Source organism: Eretmochelys imbricata, chromosome 6, assembly GCF_965152235.1.
Source record: "Eretmochelys imbricata isolate rEreImb1 chromosome 6, rEreImb1.hap1, whole genome shotgun sequence".
Classification (NCBI taxonomy): domain Eukaryota; kingdom Metazoa; phylum Chordata; order Testudines; family Cheloniidae; genus Eretmochelys; species Eretmochelys imbricata.
In genome coordinates this window covers 99,845,865-99,859,201 of record NC_135577.1, presented here as the reverse complement: position 1 = coordinate 99,859,201, position 13,337 = coordinate 99,845,865, and the positions used below count along the sequence as shown (strand labels likewise).

Genomic DNA, 13,337 nt, shown 5'->3' with positions numbered 1-13,337 from the left:
AGAGCGGTGCTTCAATCAACTAATCCATGAACTATGACCCCACCTCCAAGGTACAGCTTGGGAGTCACATTATTGGAATTGACATGAGCAAGCACTCAAAGAAGAAAAAACAGTTCTTCTTTGACAGATGTGTCTGTGGTGCTCCACTTCAGGTCAAGGTGCATCCCAGCGCCTTCAATTGGAGATTTCAACAGCAGTACCCCTACGGGTTGTGCATGTGCAGTGCCTGCCTCACGAGCTGTCAGTGTTTGAATAGCACGTGCATGGCCCAGGCTCCTCTCCTCAGTTCCTTCTCTACCGTCCCCTGCTAGAGACGGAGTTCAGCAGCCCTCTCAGATTTAGTCATAGATAGTTCTGTTTCTCAGTTTAATTTAGATAGTTTAGTCAGAGTTACTATTTAAGAAAAATAGTTTAGTTATTAGAGTTATTTTAAAAAAAAAAAAAAGTCGTCTACGGAGATGCCCGGCTCCCCTGGCTTCAAGAGATGTGCCTCCTGCAGTGAGGCCATCCCCATCTCGGATGGTCATTCACAGTGTGTACGCTGTTCAGGGGAGTCTCATGTACCCCAAAAATGCATCCAATGTAATAAGCTCAAAGCGCGAACCTGCAAGGACAGGGAGCTAAGACTGAAACTGCTCCTCTTAGAAAACTCCCTCAGACCCGTGTCTGACCCTGGCTAGCAAAGCTCTTTAAAACCCTTAAGGGAGAAAGGTAAAACAAAGAAACAGCTAACTTCCTCCCCCTCAACTTCCTCCCCCTCCTTCCTACCTACAGGGGCTGCTCCTCAGCAATGAAGTCTCAAATGACTTCCCCCTCACCAGTGCCCGCCACTCCATGGCTCAGCACTTTTAACTCCTCAGGCACTGACTGTGAGTCGGCTGCTCAGCTTCCTGGTGCTGAGGCTCAGGGCTTTCAGCTGCCCGCCTCCTACAGCTCTCTCCCTCGGCAATCTTTGACAGCACGGTGCCGAGAACTGTCACAGTGCCGAAAGCACAAGCAGAGACCGCAGCACCACCGTTTGATCTTGCAGCGCCGCTTTCTCACCCACTTCAGCCAACGTTCCCGGCACCAAGCTGCCTCTTGTCACCTGCCTGCCCAACAGTGCCCACATCTGGGGTACCTACTCCTGAGGCACAATATGCACCCCCAGTGCAACCTTCAGTGCAGCAGATGCCTCCTCAGACCCTGCCTGCACCAACGGCAGCAGCACCGTCTCCACTTCAGTCAACCCTCACTCTCTCCTGCCTTATCATTCGGCACCTGGAGTCACTGCATCGCCTCAGTTTTTACTTCCAGGGGTCTTAAGAGTGTCACGTGCCCCTCAATCTCCACTACTCGGCACCCATATATCACCGGGACCTTCAGCACCCTATCTGCATTACTCCCCTACTGCTCCAAGCCTCTCAAGTGGAGAGGAGGAGGCAAAAGAGGACAATAACCACATATTTTCCTCACAGTATTCCTCCCAGGTTCGATTACCTACAAGTGGAAGATGCACTAAACTACGATCCTCCTATCCTAGTGGCCACCTATGCCTGGATGGGACCACCTACTCCTTTTCCTGGGCAATGGCCACACTGGGGTCCATGGAACTACACCACAACACAGTTGGATGTTCACCGTGCCACCTGTAGAAAAGCTGTCAGGCCCTCCCCAATGCTTTCTTACACTGATAAGCAGATAAGACCTGAAGTAGCCTCTCCGCCTGCACGGGACATCGCTCCCCATCCTACAGTGATACCACCACAGGAGGCCCCCACCACCTCCCACTACTGATGAGTTCATTCACTTTCAGGAATTATTTAAAAGAATAGCCAATGAGCTCAAGATTACCCTGGAGGAGGTACCAGAAACCCACCACGAACTCACTGACATATTACAAGCTACCACCTGATCCAAAATAGCCTTACCAATTAATGGGGCCATCATGGAATCAGCTAAAAATATCTGGCAGACCCCGGCCACGATAACCGCCACTAGCAAGAGACTGGACCGCAAGTATTTTGTCCCGTCGAAGGGTTCTGAGTTTCTATTTACTCACCCATCACCCAGTTCGCTAGTGGTCAAGGTGGCCAACCAGAAAAATAAGCACCAGCCTTTCCGATTTACCCCATCTGACAAGGAGAACAAGAGACTGGACTCCTTTGAGCACAAAGTGTATTCATTTTCCACTTTGTAATTTCGAGTAGAGAATTATGTGGCGCTCTTTGCAAAATATGACCACACAAGTTATGCTAAAGTAATGCAATTTATTGATGATGTGTTGGAAGACAAATGACAACAATTCAAAGCGGTGGTGTCCAAGGGCCAATTGATCTCCTACACAGCTTTTTAGACCACCCTCAATGCTGCAGATGCAGCCACCAGATCCACAGCCACGGCCATTGTCATACGGCATGCCTCATGGTTTACTACTTCCTCCTTTCCCAAGGAGATACAGGGCACTGTCGAAGATCTCCCCTTCGATGGGGACAAGTTCTTCGCCTCTACGACCAATGAGGTCCTCCATTCCATGAAAAAATCACATGCCACACTGAGATCTTTAGGCATTCCGCCACCTGCCACAAAAAAGAGGCAGTACAAGTATCAGCCATACCAACGGCCATGCTACCATGCTTTTGTGCAAAATCAACATTTCAGACAATATGATACGCAGCAACAACAGCGCCATTGACCCAGAACCCAACAATGTCGACCTCCACAAAAGATGGCAACCCACCCTCCTAACTCAAACAAACAAATTTGAAGCCTTGGTCGAGGGTATAGAAAACCTCCCACCCTTTTCAGCGCTGATTTCAACCATCCATTTTTTTGGACACCATCTGCGCCCGTTCCTTGCCAATTGGGAAGCCATCACTACGGACAGATGGGTCCTGGAAACTCAGATTGGGTTATGCCATCCCCTTCCTCTCCGTCCCCCTCCATCCACCCTCCCACCTCGTCCCTCTTCAGGGTCCCCTGTCATGAACATTTGCTCCGTTAAGAGGTACAACACCTCATACAACTAGGAGCGATAGAGCGGGTACCAGCTCAACACAGAGGGAACGGGTTTTACTCCCACTACTTCTTGACAGAAAAGGAAAAACGGTGGATGGTGCCCTATGCTCGACCTTCGATGTCTAAACAAGTTTGTCAAGAAACAGAAATTCCAGATGGTTACTTTGCCAACAATAATTCCGATGCTGCAGCAGGGAGATTGGTTTTCAACCCTCGACCTCCAAGACGCATATTTCCATGTCACTATCCACCCTGCCCATCGACATTTTCTCAGATTCGCCATGGGAGTGGAACACTATCAATATAGGGTCCTGCCCTTTGGCCTTTCCACCGCCCCACGTGTCTTCTCAAAAGTACTAGCAGTCGTAATAGCACATCTCAGAAAGAAAGGGGTCCTAATTTTTCCTTACCTGGACGATTGTCTCCTTAAGTCCCCCACTTACTTGGAGGCGATCCGAGCAACTTCTGCAACCGTGCACTGCTTCTACACCCTGGGTCTGCAAATAAACAGAAACAAATCTACCTTACGACCTACCCAAAAAATAGACTTCTTCGGGTCACACCTCAATTCCACCACAGGTCTTGCCTCTCTTCCCCAGGACAGATTCCACACAATGGGCACCCTCATTATACAAATACATGCCAGCCTGCGCGTTACAGTCCGAGATTCCCTGCAGCTGTTAGGACACATAGCCGCTTCCACATTCGTGGTCCCAAATGGCCACCTGTACATGCAATGCCTTCAGAGGTGGCTAGCCACGGTATACAAACCAAATATCCACAGGTTAAACAAATTGCTAACTATGCCTCCGAAAGTCAAGGATTCACTCCTGTGGTGGACCTCTCCTGTCAACCTCTGTGCCAGGATTCCCTTCTGACAAGAACCCCTTTCACTGACCATCCCTCACAAGATAGGGAGCACACGTGGGCCACCTCACCACTCAGGGCCTCTGGTCCTCTACGGAAACCAAGCTTCACATAAATCTACTAGAGCTCAGAGCCATATGCAATGCCTGCCTCCATTTCCTTCCCATTATCCAAAACTGCAGAATTCGGATCATGACCGACAACATCACATGCATGTTTTATGTGAACAGACAGTGTGGAGCCTGGTCCCATTCCTCTGCACAGAGGCGGTAAAACTATGGAACTGGTGCCTTCAACACAATATCCATATCTCCGCCTCATACCTGCCCGGTTCTCAGAACACCACCGCAGATGAGCTCAGTTGATCCTTCCCCATACAGCACGAGTGGGAACTCAACGACGCTGTTCTATCCACCATTTTCCAGATGTGAAGATATCCCCAACTGGATCTATTTGCCATGGCAATAAACAACTTTCTGCTCGAGAGCCAGCCTGGGGAAACACTCTCGAGGAGACGCCTTCATGCTCCCATGGACTGACTTTCTCATGTATGCGTTTCCACCAATACCTCTGCTGAACAGAATAATACAGAAGATAAGAACAGACAAATCCAACATCATTCTAATAGCCCCATCGTGGCCCAGACAACCATGGTATCTCTTCCTCATGCGGATGTTGGTCAAGCCACAGATTCCCCTTCCCCCCATCAGCAACCTCCTATCTCAACGCAGGGACCAGCTATTTCACCCCGCCATACAACGACTCCACCTGAGGGCCTGGTTAATCAATGGTTCTCTAATGAGGAGTTAACATGTTCTGAACAAGTGCGGACAGTCATACTACACAGCAGGACATGCCCAACGCGCACTACTTACCTACATAAATGGAAGAGGGTCACATCTTGGTGTACTGCCAAACGGATCTCCCGTTTCCACCCCACTCCCACTGATACTGGATTACCTGCTAGACATTAAAACATCAAGTCTCTCCATGAGTTGCCTATAGGTCCACCTCGCAGCAATCACCACATTTCACCATAAGATCGACAACACTACGGTCTTTGCCCATCCAGTAACCAAAAGGTTCCTGAAGGGCATCCAAACATTATATCCAGACATAAAACTTCCTGCTGTGCCCTGGGCCCTCCACCTAGTCCTCAAGGCCCTGATGGATAAACCCTTTGAGCCAATGGCTACCTGCTCCCTTTTCCACCTATCCATGAAGACCGACTCCTGATAGCAATCACATCTGCCAGATAAGTAGGAGAAATGGGAGCACTTACGGCGGAACCTCTGTATGCCATGTTCTTCCATAATAAGGTCACACTCCGCACACACCCAAAGTTACTGCCTAAGATACACTCTTCCTGTCACCTCAATGAGCCAATACACCTACCAACATTTTCCCCAAAACCTCATGCTAATGCTTTTGAAACAGCAATGCACACTCTTTATGTGTGCAGAGCACTATCCTTTTACCTGGATAGAACAAAACCGTTTAGGAAAACCCCCAAACTTTTCGTCTCTACCACTCAGGGATCACAGGGAAAAGCTATCTCTACCCAGAGACTCTCCAAATGGATTGCAGACTGCATACGTCTCTGTTACCAACTGAAGCAAATACAACCCCCTACATCAATTAGGACACACTCTACTAGAGCTGTCTCCACTTCCATTGCCCTTCTCCGTAATGTTCCGGTTTCTGACATATACAAGGCAGCTACCTGGGCATCGAACCTCACCTTCGTCAGTCATTACACTGTCATGCACGCTGCAGCATCTGACACCAAGATGGGTAGAGCTGTCTTGTCAGCAGCCTTCTTTCTGATCCGAAGTCCCAACCATCCTAAGGGATACTGCTTTTCAGTCACCTGAAGTAGAGCACCCCCAGGGACATCTCTCTCAAAGAAGAGGAGGTTACTCACCCTGTGCAGTAACTGACGTTCTTCGAGATGAGTGTCCCTGTGGGTGCTCTACTACCCACCCTCCTCCCCTCTACTTCGGATTCTGGAACGCACTCTGTTGTAGAGAAGGAACTGAGGAGCCCAGGCCGTGCACCTGCTATTCAAACACAGATAGCTTGTGAGGCAGGCACTGCACATGCGCAGCCTGTAGGGGTACTGCTATAGAAATCTCCGATCGAAGGCACTGGGACGCACCTTGACCTGAAGTGGAGCACTCACAGGGACACTCCTCTCAAAGAACGTCAGTTACTCCACAGGGTGAGTAACCTCCTCTTACCTACCTCTCATAATAATTGTTCTTCGAGATGTATTGCTCATGTCCATTCCAAAACCCACCCTCCTACCCCTCTGTCGGAGTGAACCGGCAAGAAGGAACTGAAGAGGGGGGAGGGATAGCTCAGTGGTTTGGCCTGCTAAACCCAGGGTTGTGAGTTCAATCCTTGAGGGGGCCATTTGGGATCTGGGGCAAAAATTGGGGATTGGTCCTGCTTTGAGCAGGAGGTTGGACTAGATGATCTCCTGAGGTCCCTTCCAACCCTGATATTCTATGAAGAGGCGGCGGGTCAGCAGGGCCTTTTATGGGGTGCCATAAAGGTGCAACTCCAAGGGGCGCCTGATCCGTCCCAATGGGTACCAGTAGGGGAAAAACCTTCTAGCAACTGTGCATACAGCATGTACACACCTACTTGGAATGGACATGAGCAACACATCTTGAAGAACAACAGTTACGAGAGGTAGATAACCATTTTTGATGTGAAAATAGGGAAATACCTTGGGAAGGAAAAGAAAAATTACTTACTGTCGTAACTGTGGTTCTCTGAGCTTTCCCATAGACAGAGTACCCTGTTAGGAGATGCATGGCTCCCGCCCATGAGCTTGGAATTATCTAAAAATCAGTTCCATTAATGCTACTTCTTCCTCCCTCCCTCTCTTGCACAGAGTTTTGATGTTATAAAAGGTGGAGGGGCCCCAATCACTATTCAACTCCTTCTACTAATTCAGGAATCTCTTTAGAGGCTCCAAAGAACTCCAGAAGATAGATGGGAAGTATGGTTCCACATGGGCAATCATCTGAGAGTTGTTATAGTATGTAACTGTTTTTTCTTCGTGAATTGCTCATATGGATCCCTACTCTTGGGAAATTATCAAGATATAGAGACCTTAAAGGAGATGGGTGTAACATAGTGCTTTGGGTGCACAAGCATGTTCCCATGCCTGGTTTCAAGGCTCTGACCTGCAGCAGAATCAAGTTACCAAGGGTAATATGGTGGCAGCCCAGAGGTGGAAGAAGCACGTTCTGACAGAGAAGAGACTCAGGGTCAAAGAAAAGATATAGGAAAGGCGTCTGCATAAGTGAGACAGAAGACACTTGCCAGGGAGCAAGAGAAGAAGCCTCATCAGGAAAAGAGCTGGATTTGAGAAGGAACCATACAGCCTGGGGAAGAGGTCTGGAAGATATGATTTGACATTGAACTGTTATGTGATGTTAATAAATTAGACTCCAAAAAGGGGGTGTTACTTGGAGCATGAGTTCATATGCATTTATTGATGAGCCCAAGAAGGGGGAAACTGAGGCAACAGATACTTCACTGTGCAAGGTAGACTGATCCTAGCACTGTGGGTTTGAGGTGTATTAGTTAAAGATGATGACAAGATTGTTCTCTCAAATTGGGATTGACATGTCAAAACCAAGGTGAAGGAATGATGATGAAAAAATAGAGTTCCAGCAACAGCCCTGAGTATTTCAGTGATGGATACAGTGCAAAGACATGTCATAGAAGCTGCCTTAGACTTAGTTGAGTGTCCTCTGATATCTCCATGTGGCTGAATATCTGTCATGTCATAACAGTGTTGTATACCTAATCTGATCCATCTGGACAGCCTGGAAACCAAGATGGGTTGAACCTGGTTTTATTACATGCCTCAAAAGTCAGGGGAACTTGCAGATAATTTTGGCTTATATATATAATAACTTAAGGCCTTCTGGACATCTCAAATATGGATCCTTATCTCCCTGGATGTGCATAATACCAGAGGAGGGTGAAAATGCACAGGTTTCTGTCCCAGTTGAAATGGAAATCAAAGATCACTTTACACAGGAAGTTGGAGTGAAGATACAGGAGCACCTTATTCTTATGGAACACAGTGCAGGGAGCATCAACCTTGTATCTTCCTAAATAAGGGATCATGGTGTGGCTATAATCAATGCCCTTTTCACAGACAGATGGCACACAGAACAGTTTGACAAGGTTCAAACAGCACTTTATGAAAACAAGACTGAGATACTGTGGTACATCTGATTCATGTGCCAGAGAAAATACTTGGAAAACATTTTCAGAAATGTGTTACTGTATGATGAGCAGATTGCCAACCCACACACAAGCGTAGAAATCTGAGGTGGCAGCCGTGTGGACTCTGGTAGATAAAGAAGTACTGAGTATTCAAAGAGAAAAATGACAGAGGACCATCTCAAATCTACTCCCTGTTGATCTGTCCAGATTTGGAACTATTATACCACTACACTGGGTAGATGTGTCTAGTTGAAGCCTTCTTGGTTTACAATAGGATGTTTTGGACCTCAGAAAAATACTCTCTTGACTTGGGCTCCTATCGGTCTAGAAGCCAAGCTGTCAGCCTGCAGAGAATTTTAATCTGGATGGAGAATCTTGCCCCAATCCTGAGACAAGAAATCTAGTAAACTGTGGTTTCAAGTTCCAGAGGATTTGAGAACCAAAACTTCCAGGCTTGGGCCAGGATTATCCACAGCATTTTGCTTTCATCCCATCTGACTTTCTTAATTAACTTCTGGATCAACAGAATCAGGGGAAAATCATAAAGGAATGCCTGATTCCAGTCCAGGAGAAGAGTGCCTGTCAATGATGCTGGGTCATACCTGCTCCTGGAATATATCCAGATGTATTTGGCACTCTAGTGATAGAGATCTAGCTGTGACTTGCCCCTCTAACAGAACAAACAATGAAGCATTGAGTCTGTTGATTAGAAACTCTGCTCAAGAACTTTTAGAAATTGAATTGGGAGAGGGGCTGAAATGTTCACATTGTAAAGAAACAACGCAAAAACAGATATTCTGAAAACCAGAGCCTTGCTGATCTGAGGCTTAAGTTGGGAGGAGAGGGAAAATGGAAAGGAGTTGAATGCATTTTTTCAACTTTATTTTCCTTTAGCAGGTTAATAACCCTCTTTGCTTTGCGCTTCCTTCTCATTTAAGCAAATTCTAAATTACTTCTATTTCATCTGCAAGGAGTGATAACTGAGCTAGCATCTTTGCCAAACAGCTTGAAAATTCTTATAACAAAAGCAAGTCAGAGCAGAAAGATTATAGTTGCTATCCAGAGTGGAAAATGTGCATATTCATAGTGCAGTTATTGAACAGTAACCAGAGCAAACCCAAGCACTCTGGTTATAGGGTTCTGTTTCATGTATTCATTATTGAGAAAAATCATACAACCATATAAAATGCATATTCCTATTCTCTGACAAATTAACAGGCTTTATCATTAGTAACCTATCAGCATGCTGAGGATAACTAGGAAACATTACTGTACAGTTTATCATTGACTGTACCACATGCCTGCAGTTTGGTGAGCTTAGACAATTGCATTCCAGTATAATCTAATATCTTTTGTTGTGTAACTTTGTACAGGTGTTATATCTGCTTTTATTAGTGACTTGAATCTATCCTATCTGTCTCCTTATTTAGAGAAATTACCAGTGTCAAGTCATTTTTTAGATTGAATGATTCAGATGTTGTACTTATCAACTCTGTTAAATGCTTATCATACATCAGAGGTCCTCACTTCTCTCTACACCCACGTACACACACATTTCCTCTTCTTGCTTATATTGGGAGTTATTCTTACAGGATCACATTCACGCTCCACTGGTTGTGCAGAACTTTAATTTAAGTCAGTGGTAGTTTTGTGCAAAAATCAGTGGTTGTGTATGACCCATGGAGAGGTGAATAAACCCCTTATTATAGACACAATTTCTCTTCTGCTCTTTAAAAAAAGCACTTTAAAAAGTTGATTTTCTTTCTTCCCTTCAAATATTTTGCTGAGAGCCAAACTTGTATAAGTAATTATTCTCTTTTTCTTATGTGCTGCTGAAAAGAGGTTCCAGGTAATGCTTTTATTTTGCTAAGATGTCTAGTCCATATTTTACCATCACCTCTCATTACCATTAAAAACCCATATGTTATTCTGGAGTCTAATAGGATGCTGTGCTTTACCTAGCAACCTTCAAAATACCATTATGCTGCTTATCAGTTCTTAAATTACATATATAGCATCAGCTATAGTTCTATTCAATATATTCTACATTATATTTAGGGATGTATTTACCAATAAAATTGTCCACATGTTCATTAAATTTGTGAACATTTTAAAAATACTAAATTAGTGTGAAATAAGAGGAGGTAGGAATGGAGTTCATTACAGTTCTTAGTGGGCAGCTATCTATGTTATAAAAAAACAAAACACCATAACTTGCACTCCTTTAGCATTTTTTGGCAGTCTCAGTAGAGAGATCAAGGAAAAAATGGTCACAGAGACTGAATTTGCCATGTCAGTCTAGCACCCTTTATAAGCATTGAATCCACTGTTTAACCAGTATTAAAATAAAAATGTTAAATACTAGATAACTAAGAATTCTACAGTTGTGCACACAAAATTGGCACTTATCTCTGTGCATACAAGGCTTAGTATGGGTGCCCAGTTTGACTGCTTATTGTCAGCAGGCAAGATTTTAAAAAATACCTCAGGGTGCTATTAACTTTTAATGGAAATTAGACACTTAAATTGCTTAGGTGGTTTTGAAAATCCCAACCAGAATAAATGTAAACAAAAAAATTGTCTTCAATCTCTTTAAGTTCATAAACTATTTGGAGCTCATTTTTCCCTGGGTGTGGTTCAACCTGTACAGAGGGCCAGCACCACTGGAGTCCTTCAATGTAGGAAGTGGTATCATTCAGCACAAGGGTGAATTTCTTCATCTGTCCATACAGCTGCATTTACTCTCTGAAAAATGTGATTAAAATATCTACATTTTAACACAGAAACAAAGATACCACCACTGGTATTTCAGCCTCGTTTACCACTAAACTCAAAACTAAAAGATTTGTTGGCATCTTCCACTGGTAGAGAAGGGAGATATGGAAGGAAAGGCACATCAGAAAAGACCATACTTTGATCTGTTAATAGCTTTAAAATGAAACCTAGGGAGAGACAAATTGTAACATTGTGCAGAACTATATGTGCATACCAGCATCAATAATGTTGAAATCACATCAAGTGGGATGAAAGGAGATTAATTGTTCTTAAACTATGTATAGTATAAATACATTTATTTCATTTCTATACTCTTTTAACAAAGAATACTAAAATATAGATGTGTAGTAACACTGACTAAATTTTCATGCATAAAACAAATTACCTATGTGAACGGGTCTGTTCCCCTTTGATACAGGGGCTTAATTCCTGTATTAGCTCCCTTACATGTGTTCAAAGAGAAAATTAACCCTCTAAAAGCTTCCCATGCCTCTCCCACTTTTTGTACGCACAGTTTTTGAGCATGCAGCCATATTCCTCATGCAAATGCATGTCCGCTATATATTGCATGTGCAAATAGTGACACAGCTGCACACCAAATGAAAAATCAGCCTGGAAAAACTGGGTTTTTTTTAGATTTGCATCCTTAGGACAGTGTTTTGAAAATGTACTCCCATGTTCTGTACCATGCCTGGCATATGCCTGCTTCCGAATGCCGAGATTGTTACCCTGAAACATATTTGAATGAAAAATATGTACATATACCTTTACTCTTATCTTGCACTCAGCTTCCACTGCTGTGAAACAATATAGTGCATTTAAAGGTTTTTTTAGATTGGTTTACAATTATATTGTTTGAATATCTTGAAAGACAGACAGTTAAGCACAAACTAATCAAGTTTAACACTATTCTTGAGACCAAAAGTCATTTATTTTGCATACTGTATGCTATAGTATAGTAGCATACAAATTCAAATAGGCCAATCAGTTGTTTGGCTAAGGAGTTATATATTGTACTTAAATACTAGATGGTCTTCTCAAATTGTTTTATAACTGAAAACTGTGATACATTTCTCTCTTCTCCCATTCTACAACAGTGGATTAAGGGACAGACAACATTTTATGATGCCACCTACTGGAAGGAGGCAAAAAGTTCTGAAACCCCACACATAACTACATAAGCTTGAGCCAGAACTTTCTCCCTTTAATTTTCTTTGTCTTCTGTACTGGGAAACATAGAGGCTTCAACTCTGCGCTCCTGCTGTCTCCTTTCTTCTGCCCTTTTCCTCTCATTCTCTCTTTCTCTGTCTTTCAGGGACACAAAAGAAGAAAGGAGACAAAGAAGGGAAAGAAACTTGAATGTTCTTCTTCAAACCCAAGGGAGGGTGGAAGGCAGGGCACCAGGCTCTGTGGCTGATCACTCCCTGGGGGCGGGGTGATCTCAACTGGGGTTGGCAATCCAACCAGACATTGTAAATATCAGTTTTACGGGGTGGCCAGAGGGCACAGACTTTCCCTCCTCAATCTCTAAGAGGCTTCCTTGATTGAAGCACCCATACGCCTATCATGCTGCCTCCCTGCCTTACTGGTATCAGGACTCTGCCTCAGCTTGCAGCTCTGCTCCACAGCTTATGCAGTTCATCATCCTCTTCTCTGCCTCCACAAGGCCCAGGGACTCCTATACCTGGGGTCTTCAAGCCAATCCCACTTCTGGTAAGTCCTGCTTTGGCAGGTATTTCTTCCACCTCTCCTCCCTTGTTGGACCCCCCTACTGCTCTCCTTGTGCTTCCCATCCCCAGGATTTTCCTCTTTCACCTGCTGTTCCTGCAGGAATTTCTGCTGCTCCAACTTCAGCCTCCTTAGCCCTCCTTGGAGCCTCTCCCTGTCCATCTGGCACTCCCTCGGCCCCAGATGGTTCTGACATCTCCTTTGTTCCCTGTGCAAACAGCACAATTCTCTCCTCTCAGGGGTCTGATGCCAGGGGGCCTGCTCATTCTCCCCACTGGAGACCAACTTCTCTAGCGTCCTGCCTGCTCATTGAGCTGTTCTCTTTAGCAGCATGTACAGCTGTTCAGCCGTTCTCTGGTTCAGTCTCTCCAGTGTCCATGGGGATCTAGTCCTGAGGCTTCTCCACCTGTCCTGGCTCTGGTAAGCCACACTCTGGCAGATTCATATCTTTCATATTCTGCTTCAGTTAAAGCCTTGGTGAAAATCTGTGCTGGCTGTAAACTCCAGGTTATTCCCTGTATCTGGTGTAAGTATTGAGCTGGTGACTGCAGGATCCAGCCCCTGAGTTTCATATCACTACATTCAGGAATTCAAACCCCAGATCATGCTCTTTCAGCATGAGAGTGAAACTGACTACTTCGCAATTTATGGTATGTGGGTCTTTCTGTTGAGAGGTAAAACCAAGACCCTAGCTACTTATAAAAAGTGTTTGTTGA

General features: G+C 44.8%; 1 protein-coding gene across 3 annotated transcripts in view; it reads left to right on the top strand.

Annotated features, from left to right (window-relative positions):
- EML5 (EMAP like 5) overlaps nucleotides 1-13,337 on the top strand; it is a 284,671-nt gene that overhangs the window by 230,831 nt on the left and 40,503 nt on the right. The window contains exon 29 of one of the 3 annotated variants that reach the window (XM_077819241.1): nucleotides 9,959-9,967. The exons of the other annotated variants lie outside the window; for them this stretch is intronic. Coding sequence (XP_077675367.1) covers nucleotides 9,959-9,967 — 9 coding nt within the window. The remainder of the gene's footprint in view (nucleotides 1-9,958; nucleotides 9,968-13,337) is intronic. 3 annotated transcript variants of the gene reach the window in all.